The sequence below is a fragment of the Callithrix jacchus genome, chromosome 9, assembly GCF_049354715.1.
Source record: "Callithrix jacchus isolate 240 chromosome 9, calJac240_pri, whole genome shotgun sequence".
Taxonomy (NCBI): Eukaryota; Metazoa; Chordata; class Mammalia; order Primates; family Cebidae; genus Callithrix; species Callithrix jacchus.
This window is the reverse complement of record NC_133510.1, coordinates 72,513,350-72,534,550: the sequence shown is the minus strand read 5'-3', so window position 1 is coordinate 72,534,550 and position 21,201 is coordinate 72,513,350. Positions and strand designations below refer to the sequence as shown.

The 21,201-nt window shown below is 39.5% G+C and overlaps 1 protein-coding gene across 12 annotated transcripts in view; it reads right to left on the bottom strand.

Moving 5' to 3' along the window:
• Window positions 1-1,203: 1,203 nt before the first annotated feature.
• Window positions 1,204-21,201, bottom strand: part of MYRFL (myelin regulatory factor like) — a 135,846-nt gene continuing 115,848 nt past the window's right edge. For 5 of the 12 annotated variants that reach the window (XM_054238597.2, XM_078336855.1, XM_054238596.2 and 2 more), the window contains 9 exons: window positions 18,128-18,202; window positions 17,980-18,032; window positions 17,684-17,863; window positions 8,162-8,257; window positions 7,603-7,690; window positions 4,683-4,757; window positions 1,949-2,069; window positions 1,599-1,673; window positions 1,204-1,478 (listed from right to left, as the gene is read on the bottom strand). In XM_054238597.2, coding sequence (XP_054094572.2) covers window positions 1,392-1,478; window positions 1,599-1,673; window positions 1,949-2,069; window positions 4,683-4,757; window positions 7,603-7,690; window positions 8,162-8,257; window positions 17,684-17,863; window positions 17,980-18,032; window positions 18,128-18,202 — 850 coding nt within the window. In that variant the 3' untranslated portion in view covers window positions 1,204-1,391. Of the gene's footprint in view, window positions 1,479-1,598; window positions 1,674-1,948; window positions 2,070-4,682; window positions 4,758-7,602; window positions 7,691-8,161; window positions 8,258-14,475; window positions 14,736-17,683; window positions 17,864-17,979; window positions 18,033-18,127; window positions 18,203-21,201 lie in introns of those variants that run through there. The other 7 variants (XM_054238599.2, XM_054238598.2, XM_078336856.1 and 4 more) reach the window with 6 other exon arrangements.

Genomic DNA, 21,201 nt, shown 5'->3' with positions numbered 1-21,201 from the left:
GTGAAGAAATTGCAACTTGTGGAAATTAGATAACTTGCCTAAAGATGCACAGATAAAATCATGATTTGAACTCAAGACTAAGCTAAGACCATCAGAATCTCAACTCTTAATAACTGGGTAAATGACCTTTGTGTTAATACGTTTATTTTAAAATGTCTTCTGTGAGAGCAATGACCATATCTTTTCTTTTCTTAATTGTTGGAGTCTCACATTTAATTTCCATCCATATGGCACCATATTTAATAATAGCTGAAAAGAAGGAAGAGGATGTTTTATTATTGCTGATTACCACTGTGACACACACACAAAAAATCAAATTTCTTACCCTAATTGACCCAGAGACCAACAGCGAGATAAGGCAAGGTCAGCCATTCAGCATCCCTGTTACCTGGAACTGCAGTGATGGTGGCTTGGATCTCCATTTTCTAAGAAATAGCATATTAATAGAAAATCTGAGGCATAAGACCAGCAGATGAGGAGATAACTGCCCTCCAAAAGAGAGTTTGTTATACACAGTTCAAAAGAATAGAGGGCATGCCATGGCAGAGGAAGTCACCTGGGAAGGCTCTAGGATCAGTTGGGAGACTGAAGGAGAAGGAAGAACTGAGGAACTGTGGGCAAGAGCCTTGATTGTGGTAATCTGAGAGAAGGAACAGGATAGGCAGAGTAAGCAGGCTTAGGATTGGCTAGTTTGATTCATTTCAGTGAGCTCTGGGGTATAGGAGTTTCCATCTTTAAAAGGGGCATATCACACCCACACAGAAAGTTTGGTGTCTATCAAGCATTACAAAGCAGAATTGCAACTATTTCTCTAAATCTATTTCATTAGCAAGCTACATTCTATACTCAAGTGTATATGTGTATACAATACACACATACACACACAGACACATATACACACATACGCACAGACAAAGGACAATTTGCCTAAATGTGAGCTCAGCATCAGATACCATCCCCCGCAACTCCTCCACATACCACACCACACATTCTCAAGGGTCTATGTTTAGTGGGCCCAAGGTGACACGGCCCTTTTGGTTTTCTCAAAAACTTTAAACTACATTAAAACAAAGTAGAGCTAGACCTGCTTATTTAGAGCTCACAATTTCCTTAATACCAAAAAGACTATTTTCAAATTCAATAGTACTGTTTACTCCAGGAAATGTTTTCTTCATAGTCATTGCAAAATCAAACACCACATTATTTCAAGTTTCAGCAAACACTTTATTCCCTCTTTATTGTCTCCGAACTGTTGGAGGCTAAAGGCTGAAAAAGTCCTTCAGCAATAAACATAAATGTTTTACAAAAAAAGAAGTTGCAAGACGATGTCAGTTTCTGTTAAATGGATTCCTGAGTAGTTTTCCTTGGTAAAGTCCCCAAATGTGAACAAATTAGGTACAGCGTCGATAGAAGTAAAAGAAGTAATCTGTGAAGAATATCCCAGCAAAATAAGGATCAGTTGAACAGTCAGCTAAATCCTGTCAGAACAGGAGAAAAAAAGAGGATGATTAATGTAAAAATTAGCTGCAGTTCAAGTGATTGTTTTTTTATTGCTCAATTTCTTTCTCACTGAAAAGAAAAAGAAAAAGCAAGCTTACCGGTGCAGCGACACGGAAATGGAACATGCTCTCAGAAAATGGGGCTACAGGGAGGTTCCAAATGTGCTGATATCCCTGAATAATGAATAAAAGAGGATCCATTTCACACCCACATTTGACAGTCAGTAGGAAAGAGTACAGGCTGAAAAGCATTTCCTCAATGATTGTATGAGAAGTATCGGGATCACAGCTTTTGGTGGTTGTCACCAGAACAGTCTACAGCTTTGTAAGGACACAAGGAAGAGGCTGAGCCAAGCCCTGTGACTAAGGTTGGCAGAAAGGTAAAACGCTGGCAATTTGCTCAATGTATCTCTCTCTCAGCAGAGAACAGAGGAGACAGAAAACATTACCTGTGTCATCTCCTGGGAGATTTCTCTGTGGTTTTCAATCCCTTTGGTTTCCCTTTTACTATGGAAACATATATTTCCAAGGGTGAATTTGCACTGGAAGACTATCAATGGCTCTGTTGTGCTTCAAGAGATGAAGAAAAGAAACAGCACAAGAAAAAGCAGTTACCAGCGTCTATAGGATACTCCTTGATAAGAAGAGGGTCTAATGGGAACATAACTTGGAAATCCATCAAAGTTCACAATAGGCACTGTATTAGGCGAAGTTCACTGATGCCAATAGGCCAGATCGCATCTCGTTACTACAAAAAGAAACCCAGTCTCAGATGGCTACTGAAACAGTATATGATGGTTTCTTTTTTCTTTTCTTTTTATTTCACTTTTTTATAGAGACAAGGTCTCGCTATGTTGCCCAGGCTGGTTTCAAATTCCTGGGCTCAAGCAAACCTCCCCCATCGGGCCTCCCAAAGTGCTGGGATTACAGATGTGAGCCTGGCTGTGGATGATGGTTTCTAAAACCTAATCTCATCACTTAAATTGTCTTACATCAGAATTTATCTCCATAATATTTTTTCTAATTTTTGGATATATTCCTTCTTTTTCCACTGGCACTGAGTTTGCATTTATCTGAAGCTTTCAGGATTTTTGATTTTGCAAATTCTGGTTCTGTCTGGGTAGATATTGTTTAAAATAACAGGGCAAATAAATACAGATAGGAGTTTGGAGTGAGCCCCATCAGAAATCACTAGATTTTAAAGCTGTCAGAGTTGCAAGTCTGCAAGAAAGAATGGTTCTTCTTCTCCGGAGGTTAGTCCATTAATCATCATCAAGAGGATGAGATCTATTTGTCTTTGGGAACAATCCTTTTGCACAGGTTGGGGCAACTTACAATCTCAGTTGAGTATATGTGTTATTTATTTATTTTTTTTTTTGAGACAGACTACAGGTGTGCACCACCATACGCAGCTAATTTTTGTATTTTTAGTAGAGACAGGGTTTCACCATGTTGACCAGGATGGTCTCAATCTCTTGACTTCATGATCCACCTGCCTCGGCCTCTGAAAGTGCTGGGATTATAGGCGTGAGCCACCACGCCCAGTCAATGTGTTATTTTTAAATCAACCATTTTACAAAAAAATGGTTTTTAAACTGAAAGACCTGAGTTAACGGCTCAAAGTGATCTGCCACTTCAGGGGATATAGCATATAACTTTATTTCCTTCCACTAAAAGCTAGAAATGAATAAGGAAATGTTATTTCAGGTTACTCAAGGAGTGCTAGATAATAGTACTTTCATTTATAAGAATAGTACATTTAGCTTTTGCTCTGCCTTGAAGTATGGTAGGTTCTGAGTCATACAATATTAGTTTCTTGAAAGAAACCATTCCAAGGCAAGCAGTTGGGTTGAGTGGCATTGGTTCCCACAGAGGTGAAGTTGATGAGAAAAGGAGTATGAAGCCTGAGTAAGACAGAGGAACAGGCAGAGGGCATGTGGTGAAGGATGGAGGAGGGAAACAGATCTGGGCAAGCAGAGGGAGAGAGGGGAGGACAGAGGGAAGGGAAAGAGTGGGAGAAAAGGAAGGGGAGAAAAAGGAAACGTGGAGGGGAATAGAAAGGAGAGACTAAGATCAGAAGACACAAAAAACCATTTATCTTCATGGAAAGTGGCTCATTGCATAATTTTTTAATGGAAAGTCTTTAAGTGGCATAATCATTTAAAATATCTGATAAGAATAGGTTAAGTTCGAGTTTTATGATTCGGGAAGAAAGGTAGTGCTAATAAAAGCTACCATTTGTTGTGTGCTTACTATGTGTGAGGAAAGGTCAGTGTCCTTGCATGTCTTATCTCACTGGGGAGGCAGGACAGGACAGTGATAGCTCAGAGGATGGACTGAGGTTGAAGCCCAGCTCCATAACTTACTACCTGTGATTTTCAGAATGTGACTTGCCTTGCCTTCCCTTTTGCCTAACCCTCCCCTCCCTCCCCTTCCCTTCCCTTCCTGAAACTCTAAAACCCAAGTGTCCCCATCTGAAAAATATAAACTAGAAAAAAAACACTGTGAGGATTTTATGACCCACTATTAAAGTCTGGCATCTAGTCTGTGCTCAGCAAATGGTAGTTATTAATTTCACCATTAATAATTCTCCCAGCAGCTCTATGTGTTATGATATAATATAATACTTATATTACAGCTAAAGAAACAGTAGTTCAAAGAAGATAAGTGGCTTTGGGAAGATCACATAATAAGTAAGTGACAGAATCCTTGGACCCCGCTCTGTCCAATTCCAAACTCTGGTTCCCTTTTTTTTTTTTTTTTCTGTCTTTTGGAAAATAGGGGTAGTATCTGCATTAACATTGCTAACAGGAGCTCACCAAAATGTGCATCTTTCCATCTGGGAGCCATGTTATTGCTCTTCTTCCTATTCTAATTCTCTTGCTCCAAGTGAGAGAGTCAGGGGAAGTCTATAGCTTGTGAGCATCAAACCAAAATCACCCCCACTTTGTAGGCCTGGGAGTAGAGTTTAGAGCCCCTCCATTTCCTGAAGAAAGCCTGCATGATCACAGCACTCATTTTGAAAACCTTTCCCTCAACTGGCCCACCTATCAAACCATCATTAGTTAACACAAACTGATAGCTTTTTGCCTCCTCACTTACTTACAAAATTGTGAAGTAAATCTAGACTTGCTATTCAATTAATGATAAAAAATAAAACTGTTTTTACAGCCATACACTTACTTTATTTCCAGAGAGAACTTGACATTGGTGGGTGTGTGCTTATTAACAGGAATATTATAGTTGTAATTTCCAGATCTAATCACAGAAAAAAAATAAAACCACAAATCAAAATATGCAGCAAAGTCTTCAAAGTACTTTTTGATACTCATTATAGACTATAAAAACTTTGAAATACTGTATAGTAAAAAATAAACACAGAAAATTGAGTTCAATCTGGTATCATTTTTTTTATATACCTGTCAAATTTCAGAGGGATCTCTTTCATGTCTTAATATAAAATGTACCACAAAAAGTTATAGTTTTTTAGAACACACAGAAAAAGAAATGATGAAAAGTCAACTCCCAGACCAAATACACACCGGAAATGACTTTAGTCCCCTTTAAAGAGACACAGATTTCCAAAGACAAATGAGGCAAAGGCTCAAACTAAAAAGTCCCCTGGAAATCATAAATACGTTTTTCTACCCTAAATCACTCCGTTTTGAGCAACGGTAGGAGAAAATACCAGGTACTTTTAGAACCTGAATCTGCTAAATTGTTATAATGCTAATTACCATTTCGTTAAGGGAGAAAATTGCAAGACAAGTGCTTATACGTAGATCCCCTCACACCTGTAGGAGAGATCCCTGGATAAAAGGGAAATTTGATTTGTATTGTCATAAAAAACCCCAGCAAAAAGACATATTGTGTCTAAAATGATTTCTCCTTATGACCTGACCCTCCCTTGAATGACATGGAAAAGCAACTTTTTCCATCAGATTGATGGGAAAGAGTCAGTCATTTCAGATTATTTTTAAGCAATGCTAAACTAAGTTGCTAAAAAGGTAAAAGCAAAAGTAAAGGAAATGGAAAGATCTTGCGTTTTGCATTGACTAGGTATATTAAAACAAAACAAAACATTATACACCTTGAATATAAACAGTTTTTGCTGGTCAATTATACCTTAATAAAGCTGAAAAAATAAGAGTGCATCTTGCATATCAAATTGAGAACAGTGTTATTTCAGGGAGTGAACGTATTTTTTAAAACAGAAAGATGTGCGTTGGGATTAGGAGCATCTTGTTTGACTGGGAAAAGCTTAGATAAATGGAATTCATTTCCTAAGATGTGTCTCCCATTATCTGCATGCTTCACAGCAACCCAACTCAGTTTTGACAGTATCCCCACCTTAGAGCTGAGAAATGGGTATTTGGGAAGAATAAATATCTTGTCAAAGTTCTAGGACTTGAACTTGAATCATCTGACTCTTCTCTATGTCATCCTACCACATTAACTAATATCTGTATCGGACACTTGTAGGTGATCTTAGGCAAACTTTTTCAAGTTTACTGAAATTTAACTACAAAACAGGGATAAATTATACCAACTTCATAGGGATTTTGTGAGAATTCAGAAGAATTCAAAGAGATAATGAACATTGAGGTCACATACATGTCACTTTAATAACTCACAGCCATCAACTTAAAGCCCAAGTTATATCAGCTTGGAAAAGAAATGAGGCTGAAAACCCACAGGATTTGTGACACTAGTTCAAATTACAGGCCTTGCCTTTAATCCAGCAGGTGCCCCAAAATTAGTTTTTTGTTTGCTTGTTTTTGAGACAGAGTCTCATTCTGTCATCCAGGCTGGAGTGCAGTGGTGCGATCTTGGCTCACTGTAAACTCCACCTCCTGGGTTCAAGTGATTCTCCTGCCTCAGCCTCCCTAGTAGCTGGGACTATAGGCGTGCGCCACCATGCCTGGCTAATTTTTGTATTTTTAGTAGAGACAGGGTTTCACCATGTTGGTCAGGCTGGTCTCAAACTCCTAACCTCATGATCCACCCGCATTGGCCTCCCAAAGTGCTGGGATTACAGGCATGAGCCACTGAGCCCAGCCTAAGAAATAACTATCAAATTAAGAAAATAACTCCCCCTTTCTGTGTGTGTGTGTGTGTGTGTGTGAGAGAGAGAGAGAGAGAGAGAGACAGAGAGACAGAGAGAGACAGGGTCATACTCTGTTACCCAGGCTGGAGTACAGTGGTTCAAACACAGAGCTCACTACAGCCTTGACCTCCTGGGTTCAAGAGATCCTCCTGCCTTAGCCTCCCAATTAGCTGGGACCACAGGTGCGTGACATCATACCCAGCTAATTTTTATGTTTTTATAAAGACAGTATCTCATCATGTTTCTATAAAGACAGTATCTCATCATGTTTCTATAAAGACAGTATCTCATCATGTTTCCCAGGCTGGTCTTGGCCTTGAACTCCTGGTTTCAAGCTGTCCTCCTGCCTCGGCCTCCCAAAGTGCTGCAATTACAGGTGTGAGACACCACACCCAACCCTTCTCATTCTTAATGCCTACAACTGGCTCATTGTACTCTTTGAAGTAACTCGTACTCTCTGCTTCTAGATGTATCATTACCTCGATACAGGGGATAAGGTATACACTGGAGATGGATGTTGCTGAAAACTTTTGCCATATCTGATTTTTTTCCTCTTAACTGAAAATCTAAGTTATATTTTTTCAGCAATTAAAATAATGATATCCCTTGTTATTAAAATATACAAATGTCAGCTCACTCGTAACTTGGAGCCATCAGCAACAATGTCTTTCTTGGCTATAAAATTAACTGGCAACTCTGTGCCCTTGATATGTGCCCCCAGAGAGTCAGCCACAGACTCCCTAGGCTTTCTGCTTTGGACTTATCCATCAAACCAGGAGACTGGAATAACCAGGGTTATGGCTTACTGACATTTGCTAATATCAACCGTTTTATGATTCTTTCTCCCATCATATAATAAAGATGTTTTCACTTAAGGAGCAATGTTAGCGCACATTGATTTTATCATGTAGCTTTAGCTTTCACTGCAGTCTTAAAAACCCAGAGCCATGGGTAAATTCTAGAAACAACCAGGGCATGCTGGGGAGGCTTACCCACCCGCACTGGAGGCTTCGACTGCAATACTGATGATCTATTATTTGCTGGATTTTCATAATCTGAATAGAACTGATAGTTGTATCAATCCCTAAATTGAGAAAAAATAGAGAAAAGAAAATAAACTTTTCTGTAAGGGAAAAGAATTTTGTATTCCTGCCACACTCCCCAAATTACAGAGTAGAAAGTAAGAGTTTCCTAAAGAGATTACATTTGCATTTAAATGGAAAAAAGGAGGAAAAGAAAGGGAAGAAGGCTTTTTTGGGGGGAGGGTTATAATAAATTTTAGAAAAACCAATAAAACCTCAGGCTCCAATAAACATCCCCTATAACATCCAAAAGAATTTCTGGACCATTGGAAGTCCTACTAAATCAAAGTTTGTTGAAAATGGAGGGTACAACATGAAATGCAATCTGTTTCTGAAAACAGACTAAAAATATAATCAGAATAGAAGAGGAGGGCAGGAAGTTCAAATAACTTAGGAAAATCCTGCTTTTACAACTTGTTAGTCTGCCTGGCCCCACAAAACCAAAGAATAGTGTCACTTAAATGTCAACTTACAGTCACTCCCCCAGTCAGGGCCGCTAAGTGCATTTCTTGCCAGGAATGATTTTCTTCTGTCTTCTGAAGAGGAAACAAGCCTGTCAATCTTGAAGCCTTGCTCAGGAGAAGAGATGAAACCCCATGTGTGATCTAGTTCATCTCTGTGAGTTCAGTGTTCCTCCACCCTTTCTGTCTCCCATCCTTCAACCCATCTAAGCTCTATCCTTTTTCTCATAATCTAGTTTATTCTCACCCTTCTGCAAGAAGTCATCTGTTATGGACTATATTGGGTCCCCCTTTCCAGCTACCAAATTCCAATGCATACGGTGAAGCCTTATTTCCCAGTACCTCAGAACGTGACTGTTTGCAGATAGGGCCTTTAAAGGAATGATTAAGTTAAAATAGGCTGTTAGGGTGGGCCCCAATACAATCTGACTTGTGTTCATCTAAGAGCAGAAGATTAGGACACACAGGGAGACCCTAGAGCTACATGTACACAGAGGAAAGACCATGTGAAGACACAGCAAGTTGATAGTCATCTGCAAGCCCAAAGAGCGACGCCTCAGAAGAAATCAGACCTGCTGATACCTTGATCATGGACTTCCAGCCACCAGAAATGTGAGAAAATAAATATCTGTCGTTTAAGCCACCCAGTCAGTGGTATTCTGTTATGACTGCGAAGTGGACTAAGAAACCATCCCCAACTAGGTCTGCAGCTCACAGATCCCTCCTCTACAATGGCATAGCATTTATTACTGAACCATCTAGGCAGTCATCAATCAGTGATATAACTGTCACCATACTGAAGGGCATATTACCTCTGTATTATTACTTAACTTTTCAGGTATGTTTGCCCTTTCCTGACAATTCCAGAATAGGGAATGTCTATTAACATTCTTTGAATCCTCTGTAACCCCTGGCATAACGTCTTGCTCAGTCTATGGAAACTATTTTTCTTTGATTAATGACAAGCTAATGATAGTTTTATTTCTTATCTAGTTTGTGAAGGAACATTGTTAATTGAAAGTATTGTATTTAGATTATCTGGATTCTTTTTTCTCCATTTTAGTGTTTTATCTCAGGATTACACCTGCTAATGTAAATAAAGAAATAAGTAACCAAGGAATTTCTGTTCAAACACCTCCAGTGACAGGGGACTCACTGCACAGTCTTCTGCTGGGCAGTACTAAATACAAGTTTTCCCTTTTACTGAGCTAGCATCTGCCCTCCTGTTGATCCCCTTTTAATCCTGATGTTACTTCTTGAGTGAATACAACAGGCCCTAAAGGCAACTTCTCTGCCCAACTGAAACCTGGCTCATATGAAGTTGCAAAGAGTAGGGACATACTTATTAGTCATATTTATTTTCCTGAGTAAAAGCAAAGCTTATGAAAATATAACATTTAGGAACTAGCAAGGAGAAAGAACTATTCCTGGAGATCCCAGGAGAAAGCATGGAGGTTTCACTGAATAATCCCTTTGGAGTTGAGTCCAGGTAGCACCAGGGTCTAGCATCAAATGTATACTGGTCCCTATAGGTTTTTTAATCCTGCCTCCTTCTGTGATCTCTCTGCTACTTGACACATCCTTTTAAAACAGAAAATAGGTTCACGGGCAGTAAAGAGACTGGGTAAAAATGAAGAAAAACAGGAGCACGACTATCCCTACAGTAAAATAATGAAACATTGACTTTCTTCATACAAATAGAGTTTGTGTCTCTAAAGATAAGCAAAACTTATAAAACAAATTGAGCATGTCTTCCTAATTGCTTTAATGACTTGAATATGAAATGTCAGAGGAAATTCTGTGGGACATATATTTTTGCATTGAAAGATAACAATGATAATCACACCTACTATTTGTTGACGCCTACTTGATGGAACATTGTTCTGAGTGCCTTACAAAAGTCCGAGAAGGAGGTTATCCCCCCTTGACAGATAAGCTACGTGAGGTACTAAGGACTCATCTAGTGGATAGGAATAAAGAGATTCCAATTCACACCATATGATTCCAGAGCCCACAATTTTGCTATTTTGGCAATATGTGAAATATGATCCACATAGGGAAAAAAAAACTGAGCTTAAAGTCTAAGGTAGGGGTGTCCAATCTTCTGGCTTCCTTGGGCCACACTGGAAGAAGAAGAATTGTCTTGGGCCACACATAAAATACACTAACACTAATGATAGCTGAAGAGCTAAAGAAAAATTTTAAAGAAAACCTCTCATAATGTTTTAAGAAAGTTTACAAATTTGTGTTGGGCCTCATTCAAAGTCATCCAGGGCCATATGTGGCCCATGGGCCGTGGGTTGGGCAACCTTGTGCTAAGGTAAGGCTTGAGCTGCAGCCAGCTGAAGGGAGGAATCAGATTGCTGGTGTGAGGCCAGAGCAGGCTTGTGGGGAGGGAACCCAGGGAATGGCTAGGATCCTGTCATCACCCAAAAGGCATTTTAAATGCAATTCTGAAAAGATACCCATTCAGATGAATGTTATTAAGGCTATTTTTTAATGTATCTTTTTAAAATAGATAGTGAAAGTAATCATTTAGTGGGTTGCTAAACACACCTGATAAAATAACTTTATAAAGTTTTGGCAGTCTTTTTTTTTTCCACTAAACCAATATTTTTATTACTTTTTTGTCCTGTATCCTAATTTTTATTATGTTTAAAAAAAGGAAGAAGAAGAAAGAGAGGGGATTCTAAGGGGTAAAATCCTTTTATGGTGGGTCCTGTGTCTTGCTGCAGTACTTAACTGGAACTTTGACCAACTCAGCCAGTCTCAGCATCCTTATTTCCAATATTTAAAGTAACCATGAAAGAAATTAAAATTCTATGAAAATTCTATAGTTTAGAACTGGTTCCTTCCTTTAAAACCAGACAAATTCTGATCAGAAAAAAAGGGGGAACTTTCAAATGAATACACAGACAGTGAAAGAAATAAAAGGGATTCTCCTATAAATCCAAAATTACCGGTAGAATTCAATTATTTTATTTCTAGCTTTGGAATACATGTTTTGGACTTGTGCTTGAAATACCTATCTAAGACCTGGGAAATGGTCCCACCAACAAGTGGCATCATCTTTTGGAGTCTTTTGGCCTAAACTTTCCTGCAAGGTAAATGTATACATAAGTTTCAATAAAGAAAATGATTGCACCCATTAGAACTTCAATGGAACCAACATAGAGGTGATCTAATAAAAAGTTAAGACAGTCTCTTCATTGATGTATGAAATTGATGTCTAATATTCGCTTTGCTTTGCAGAATATTTTAATATTCAATTTTAGTTTTGCAGAATCCTACCACAGGAAAAATGAAGCTGTTTGGCGCATTTGTAAAGAAAATTATGCTGGATCTAACTGTGAAAGGTAAGCCAATAAAATGCTCTATTTTCTGTGTAGGTCAAAGGAAGCTTCCTGTTTCTTACACTCAACAGCTCTGCCACACTCCCTTTCAGTTGGTATTAAAGGAGATGCTTAAGAGGGGTGGAGAGACCACATTTCAAAACCCCTTAGGGAAGCTTTTCCCAAATCTCATGCCCCAGATACAGCAAATAACAATATGCTTCCCAGGGCTCCAGGCCAAGGCCACATCTCAGGATAAGCACACAGTGAAAAAGGAAATTGAGGATGTGTATTTTGAAAATATTCTCTAGGTGGCTTTGGAACATTCCTTTTTTTTAATTTGCAGATTTAGATCTATGTTCAAGTTTCAGTATCCAATTTGAGGATAGAAAGCAAAAGCAATAGTACACAATACTTGGGGACAATCACTCCTAAACATCCCTGACCTGATTATAACTCCTCTCACTAGGTGGAAGGATTAGTTTACTTACCCATTCACCTAACTGTGGGCTCCTTGAAGACTACATCCTATTTACTGTTGTATCTCAGATAGGGTAATTCTGGTCTCACAGTGGCACTCAATGAATATGGGTGAAAGGATGGAAGGAAGAGAGCCAGGGAAAGAGGAAGGAAAAAAAGAGAGAAGGGCCAATTTAACTTTTAGGAAACTTTCCTCTTACACATTCACAGGGCAAGTTTGCAGGGGAAGAGTGCAGAGGGATGCTGGGAATGAATGTGGGAAGCTAGGCTCCTTTAAGCTATTAGCAAAAGGAAGCAAGACACAACTGGAAGGCAGGGCAAGTTTCTGAGCCCAACATGACCCTTTCTATTAAGAAGAAATGGGTCTTGATATATGAGAAGTTTCTAGAAAATGGAATATTTATTTTCCTTTACATGTAAACATATATGCTGCCAAAAAGGCCTCCAGATTTCTGGGATTCTAGCTATTCCAGTAATAATTTTCAAACACATCTTCTACTATTAGTTTTGCTTAAGACTGCTTCCACAGAAGGTTGTAAATTTACAAGGCAAATGAGGCATAAAGAGAAGTGGAAACCAGGATTTCTTTATCCTGCCGTTTTCTTTTCCTATCTTGTGTTCTACTTGTCTGCTGAATTTGCAGAAAAAGAGCTCATTATAAATTCTGGCAATAGAACTACAGATTTGCTTTATTCCACAGAACTGTGGTTTCAGGTCCTGGAGACATAGAACCCTCTGAATATGATTGAGTGAGGTAAGGTTTTTTTTAAAAAACAACAATAAATGATGAGAATGAAGAAAGATAATCCTGCAGATCAGAATTATAAACATGATTTTTCAAATATAAGAAATAAAATTTAAATTTCCTGTAAAACACCTCCAATTTATCGCTTCTCTGAAACAAGACTGACTCTGAAAGGCTGGTTATGGGAAAACCATAAATCTTCCAGGAGTCATACAGGAAGTCACACAAGCATATGCTCAGTATCTTCTAGAGTTGATCTCATTTTACAAATGCCTTCCAGTGATATTCGCTGTAAGCTTCATATAGTACATTTCCTGCAGTTTTCATTATAAAGTTGGAGATATATTTCACAATTGGTGGATGAGCTCTCCCAATAAACTAAATTAGAAACTTCTGGAAAGTAAAGATTTAGGATGGTGCCCAAAAAAATGCATACTCTTGTCATGGCAGAAGGTGTATATTGCACTATTTGCAAGAGTGTGTTGGTGGCTGAGTCCAGTACAGCATCTTGGATACCTTTCTCTTCCCTTCACTGAACCAGACTCATGTGCTATGAAGAAGTCAATGAGCCCTACCAGATGGCTGAGTCCTTTAACACAGGGGACCATTTTCTTCTGGCCATTCACTTTTCTCAGAGTCATGGTCTCCAAAACAAAATGAGCATGAATCCCAGATATTTTTTAAATCTTCACCAACTCTAACATATTCTGTAGAATTCCACTGATGCTTTTCTCCACAGGGTCTTTACTTTTTAATATCTAACTCTCCTGTCTACTTAAATCTTTATTGGTTTCATGGTTTAAAATGTAATTCATCACATTCAGATGGTTCCTTATAGTAGAAGTTCAATATTCCAAAATACTTTCTAACTCCTGATTAGCCTTATCCAAACTTTTTCTTAAGTGAGGGGGAGAGGGAGAGGTAACCTTCCTGAAAGATACTTTATACAGATACGATAAACTTTGGCCCAAAAGAAGGATAATGACTTGAGCTCAGCATGTTATAAAAATGCTGATTTCCCTTCACTTATTTCATTGTAGTCTTACTCCTAATGGAGGAGGCTCATAAATCTGTTTAGGCGTTTAGTGAACTGTTAGATATTACTCTGCATCCCACTTAGCTTTTCTAACATTTTTTTGTTACCCTTGAATTCTTTTTTTTTATTTCTTAATTTTTAATTGGTCTTTAACACTTTAGAAACATCTGGCTGAAAAGAATCGTTTCCTAGACTTCTCCTCTTTTGTATTTAGAAGCCCTGGTGTTACACAGTGCCATGAACAGAGGGGAAGAGTAAACCAGCAGCAGAAGAGAAGAGGCTTTGCTCAGACTCTGAAATATCCCACATCAGGGACGTTGCAATGGCCAGAGGCACTTGCCCAGAGGAGTCAGAAGAGGCCATCAAGTGGATACTTTCTGCACCTTCTAGAGTTGATTTCAGGTACATGCACATCCCATGTCCAGATCAATGGATGCAGGATGGCAAATGGGAAGGAACGCAGGACAGGGATACAGGGGACCCAGATTTCAATTCCAACTTTTCTAGAAAGCTGAGGAATCTTAAGCAAGACCTAGTGCCTCCATTTCAACCACTGCAAAATGGGTAATTTGGTATAAATCAGCAGTTCTCCTGATATTGGGTCCTTGGAACCTTAGGTGATTGCATAAAGGGGTCTGTGGTGGTGTCTATAGACTTGAAAAGCAACATCTCTCCTACAGATTTGTACCATTTTCAAACGCCACTGTTGGAGTAATAAAAACAATTCAGTTAAAAGCTTAACCAAATTTATAGTTGCATTTGCCCTTTATGTGTTTTCTCAATCACATCATTGTAAAAGTATGCTTATAGTAGAATCTCAAGGCCGAAAAGTCAGGTGCCACTCACGTAGCTGTTCTCTGAGATTCGGTGACTAAATCTCCAAAAGTTTTCGGGGTTTCTGAAGACAAAAGTGAATCAAACATTTGAATCCTTTCCAGTTTTCTCCAGTTGACAAAAGGAAGAGGGAACAACTTTCCCAGTGCATCGCAGAGCCTAGTAAGGCAGAACTTAAGTTGCGTTTGTATTCAAAGAACACATTAGTTCTGTCTAGGTGAACACAGCCTGGCACCATGGAGCAAATTTTCTTTCCTTAGGAATCACTTCTTTCTTTAGGAGTTTACATAGCTATAGAAACAAGATAAGCAGACACTCATCTTGTTTCTAGACTACGGTTTTTAGGAGAAAATTTCTAAATACAATAATAAATTAGTATACATTTGGAAGAATTGTATATAATTTTATGGACATGATTACACTTGGAGCCCTTAAGTTTCTATAATTTTTTTAACATGAAAATTCTGTATTGTCACAAAGATAGCACAAGACTTGATCTGGTTTAATAAGGGCTATTCTTCCCAATACAGACATGCATTGCTTAACTACACGATTCTATGAAATATGTCATTAGGTAATTTCATTGTTGTACAAACATCACAAAGTGTACTTCACAAATCTAGATTGTACAGCCTACTATACACCTAGGCTATTTTGCTTCTTGGCTGCAAACCTGTACAGCATGTTACTGTAAATACTGTAGGCAATTGTAACACAATGGTAAGTATTCGTGTATCTAAATATATCTAAATATAGAAAGAATACAGTAAAAAATAGAGTATAAAAGATAAAAACTAATCCACCAGTATCAGGAATTTACCGTGAATGGAGCCTATAGGGTAGAAGTTGCTCTGAGTCAATCAGTGAGTGGGTGGTGAGTGAATGTGAAGGCCTGGGACACTACTGCACAGTACTGTAGACTTTATAAACACATACATTTAGGCTATACTAAATTTATAATTAACTTTAGCTTACTGGAAGTTTTTTACTTTTAAATTTGAAAAAAACTTTTTTTTGACTCTTGTAATAACACTTAGCTTAAAACACAAATGCACTGAACAGCTGTATAAAGATATTTTCTTTCTTTATATCTTCATTTTATAAGTTTTTCTATTTAAACTTTTTTCCTTTTAAGCCTTTTCATTAAAAACTAAAGTACAAATACACACATTAGCCTGGCCTACACAAGGGCAGGATCGTCAGGGCAATAAGAATTTTTTAGCTCAGTTATTATCTTACGGGACCACTAGTGTGTATGTGGTCCACTGTTGACTGAAACGTCATTATGTGGCAATGACTATATTCCCTCAATGTGAACAGCTGGTTACTTCAGGAATGAACTTGTTCAGGGGTCAAGAAACCCTTGAAATTGCAGAGAGGACCAGTCTACAACCTCTTCCTATTCAGGATCTTTTATTAGTACATCTCTCACAGGTGAGATGGTCTCTTCTGAGGACTGCTTTCAGAAAAGAATATCAAGTGTCCCCAGCATAGACTCCCAAGGTAAGAAAAGTGTTTATCAGCCACAAGGTTCCATGTGCTTTGACAAGGGATAAAAGCTTAGGGGATTTTTGTGATAGTTCTAGATTGTTTCATATTTTAAAATATTGAGAATATGATGACTGAAATGAATTCCTTTCTTTAAAATGAATCTTTATTTTACTCTACAGTGATACATCTGCTCCTTAGTTCAATCAAAAATAGTTTTCATGAGAAAAGCTCATTGCCTCCTATTGGTGTAGGGAAAGAACTCTGAGTCTCTCAGCTTCCTGACTGGTAAAAACATTGGGATAATAATGGTACCAGTCTTGAAGGCTTATGAAGATTAAATGATTTCTCATGTAAATTACTTATGACAGTACCTTGCATAGAGTAATACTTCATTACATCATATAATCATGATGACAATGACAATTTGTAAAAGTTATTTAACCAAGACTAGGATATGGAATAATGTCAAAAGTAAAAGGAAATTACATTGTACCCCAACATTTCAACCCCTGACCATATTCTATATAGGTCATTAGCACCACTTTGGTTCATTTCTCCAGACTCGTTAGGTCTGTTCTTCCCCATCTGTTTTAAAATTAGACATGCCCAATGATGTGACCAGCTTTGGCCAATAAAGTATAAACAGAGGTGATATGTGTTAACCTAGGTGGAAACTATTAACAGTCAGTACATAATTAGCATTGTTCTTTTACCACTACTACAGAGACTGTGGAAATAAGTATTGTGATGGAGTCTTCATCAGCCGGATCCTAAATGACATGATGACCAATAACCTACTTTTGAGTCACATTTGATATAAATTTTTGCCATAAGAAGCCACTGTTACTTGAGAATTGTTGTTATGACAGTATTCTAATCAGGAAGCCACAGTAATATGTATCCTTGTTAGCATCATCATTAATACTACTTTAGATAGTTATTAATATGTATATACAGAATAACATTTCTAAAAACAATAAATTAGTGTATATTTGGAAGAATTGTGTATAATCTTATGGATATGATTACACTTGAAGTCCTTGACTAAGTTTCTATAATTTTTTAACATAAATATTCTGTTACTTGAAAAACATTGTGTGTGTGTGTGTGTGTGTGTGTGTGTGTGTGTCCCTAGGAGGAAGAAGAAAAAGTTATTCCGAAAGTGGAATGCCAACCTTGTGTTTTTCAATGACTTAAATCTCACCCTGAACTCTAAATTAGAGTTTCCAAAGTCTCTTACATTTTGCCCTAGTTGGTTTGGGCAAAGAGCCCAGATACCACATCATTTTAAAAATTCTAAATGAGCCAAGAAAATCCACCCACATGCATGTAATTACTTCACTTGTGCTACTATTACTATCCTTGCTGGCAATGGACAAAAGTGAACCTTTCACTTGGTGAAAATTATAAGTACTTGAATCAACCAAAATTTCATTCCTGGGCAAGGAACTCAATATTACAGATGTTTGCCAGCTTGTGTGTTTGTATTTTAAAAGATTTTGCCACCCCAAATAGAAGCATTATCTGGAACCATTAATGACCATCTAAGCAAATGGTGACAAGAAAAACCACCTCAAGTTCAAAGCTCTAGTTGCTTCTCTTTGAACATCATTTACCTGACCGTTGCCCCTGAGGGAATTCCTTGTCTTCAGATTGTCTTTGCACAGAACTTGAAAACACTCTTTTCATTCCCCAGATGGGGCAGCAATAAGTCTCCTGACACGGCAGGATTTCACAGAAAGTAATTTCAGGTACTCGTAAGGAGGCCGGTGTGGTTGCCAGGGAGGTATTAGGTGCTACAAGGCATTGGGCAGACAGGAGGGAAGCAAGAAGGTTAACCTGAAAGGCTGGTTTCTTCTGTTGACAGTTGACATGAAACCAGGTCTGAGGGTGAGGAATGTGAATCCTTTACCTGAGGAGGAGGCTGTGGGCAGCCACGCGGGCTCCTGAGAGCTTGTGATATTGCTGGAGAAAAAGAATGAAATGATTAATGAAAGACGCCTGCAAAAATCCTTCTCTCCAAAGGAATTTTAGGCCAGAAAATTGAACTGAACTCTCACCTTTGAGGGAGATTTGGGGCACGTCGGTTTTGATCTTTTAAGCTAAGTATATAAAGGATGACTATCGTCAAAGCACTGTCAAAAAAAAAAAGCATTATGTAGCAGATTAGTTTCCAGATATATCTCACACATCCAGCTGGCCAGAGATGTACTCTCACAGGCCACACAGATGGGAGCAGGGGGGAGGGGGTGGCCATGGCTGACAGAAACACCATGGAAACCAGCACAGTTATGCTTTCTGCCCTGGAGAGAAAAAGCCCTCAGCTTCCTGAAGCTCAGAGGCTCCCAGGTTTCTCCATGCTGCTGGATTTTCCCACAGAGCACCCCCCCCCCCCCAGCCCTGGCAATCTGTCTCAGAGGTGCCTGTCACTAGTGGAAGATTACAAGAGGAAGTGTGTATGTTGCTGGAGGCAACTGCTCCTTGCAGGAAAGAGTCAGAGCAGTTTGTATCCCACCAGTGGAGGGCACTGGCACTGTCACCCTGGGAGATGGATGGCGGCACAGGTCTAGTCAGCTGTGGATGCCAAACCCTCTGGCTGCTGCTCTGACATCTTTCTTCCGGCTGCCTGTCTCTTCAGAGCACAATACACTGAATAAGGTCAGAGGGAAAAAAAGAACTGCAAGAAAGTATTTGTTTCCACACTGTGAGTCTTCAAAATAAGGAAGATGTCTTCTCCCCCATCATTGAAACTTAGATATCCTGATGGAAGCTTTCCTTAAGGGTTCTGAACCTTGGGAAACTATTCCCAAAAATCCTCATACTTAGTGTTCTCCTCTTTGTGGGGGGGCATCTTTAGAACTCTCTCACAAGTCACACAGAAAGTCTGCTGGTAGCTTTACAGCCCCATTTTATGCTAGGCTTGAAAGAGTTACCTGACTTGACTTCTTGCCAGTTTCACGTCACACCTGGTTCTCCAAACTTGACTCCTCATTATTTTGCTCCCCATCAAAGGTGCTGGATTTACCATTAGGATACACACACACACACACACACACACACATACACACACACACACACACACACACACACTAGGCCATATGTTTGAATTCTGCTCATAAAAAACAAATTCCCAAAGTGCTCTCAGCAGCAGCTGGTTACTGCCCAGCAGGCATAACACTGCCTGGGAAAAGTGGTGCTGAACCCCAATGATGCTGTCAGATAGATTTCATAGTGTCATCATGGTGATTGTTTGCTGTGGTCCAGTCAACAGAGGCAGGAGACAGATAAATCCTAGGCAGACAGGGGTGGGTCCCCAGTGAAAACCCACCTTCAAGCCAAAACACCCTGAAACCCACAGCCCAGAGTGAGAATGTCTAGTCCTGTTTTCCTTCTCTCTTCTGATTGGTTCTATCTGAATATTGCCTGTTAACCAATCAAATGTTGCGTTCTCCAGTAATACCTAGGGCTTGCCCTACTCCCATCCTGTGCCTATAAAAACCCCAGACTCAGTCAGTAGAGACAGAGCTAACCTGACTTTGGGGAAGAGATAACCTGACTTCAAGGAAGACAATCTGACCTTTCCATCCCCTCTTCAGCTCCCTTCTCCGCTGACAGCTATTTTATTTGCTCAGTAAAATTCTCCGCTTTCATCACCCTTCAGTCATCAGTGTGACCTCATTCTTCTTGAATGCTGGACAAGAGATTGGGACCCACCGAGTGTGGGTGCCCAGAAAGGCTGTATCATTGGCCCTTTGCCTTCACCAGTGGAGGGCAGCTGCCCCATGCAACAAGACCAGGGGTCAACTGAGCTGCTAACACACTACTGTGCATTGGGCTGCAGATGGCAGAGCTAAAACAGCTAATTAGCACACTAACACCTTCTTGGGGCTTCAGCATCCCAGGCACCCTTTCCTGGGCACTGCCGTGTTCCCCTGGGAATGACATGCCTGGTCTGGCCACAGGCCCTGCATGGAGCTTGCTCCTGTATCAGTGCCTGGAGTGGTCACCCAAACCCCACATTCACTCGCTCATGTGCTCCCACTCAGCTGAGCATGGTGGGCCAAGTGATAGATCAACCCTGCTGCACGTCCAGCAAAAAGGCTGAGAAAAATCCTGTGTCACGGTCTCCCCTTCTTTGTTCTCCTACCTCTTTCACTCTCTATTTCCCCATTCCAACTCTAAAGTACTCTTTATGATTTGTGTCCAGCATCTGCCTCAATGTATACCCCAGAAAACTTCTAGGACCATAGAATGAAATGGAAATCTGCTTCATTCTTTGGGGGCAAACCCTGGTTTTGACCCTGCTCAGGTATACCACAGGCCAGAAGCAAGGTAATATACCTAATACCTTCCATTGACAGTCTTAGTGGTAAACAATATTGGAAATCATAATATCTAATAAGCATGTTTAAAAAGCAGTCTCTTTATCTTAAAATTAGACTTCTTATAAACTTTCCACTGGGCTGGGAATCTGTATCTCTAGAGAATGCTAAGTATGCCCACTAAGATAGAGGTTCACACTCTCCTGAGTTGGGAATCCCAGCAAGAAAACACAAGCACACTTAGGAGAAAGAGAAAAGTGCAAAGGCTTCTAATGGGAATTCTGGGTAGTAATGTCAAATCCTTGGATATCTCCCTACAGTGGCAGTAGCAAGTCAAAAGTGAAAACACTAAGGAACGAGAAAGGCACAGATAAAGCTACATTATCTGCTCTAGCTAGGACACTGCTATAGGTCAAGGAACTGGAAGTACCTTGAGACCACAGCTTGCTTTGCCCATGAGAATAATTGTCTTCCCTAAAACAAGCCCCAGAAGCCAGTTCATTCCCATGCTAACAAAGCATTTTTTGAGTGACAGATAAATACCCTTTCACCATATGAATAGTCAGACTAAGAACAAAACAGGTACATTCAAAGGCCCAGAGAAAACAGGCAAGAGAACACAGCAAGATGACCAGGTCTCAAAAGCCCAGTGCTGTGGGGGAGGGGAATCACAGCAGCAGAAGGCCAGAGGCCTGAGAAAGGGCCTTGCATTCTAGCAAAGGCTGCTTCCTGCCTTTGCGGGCTGCAAAGGAGGGATGGTGTCAAAAGTTCCCCAATTTGCATAGCAAATACTGTTGTCTTCACTGTATTGG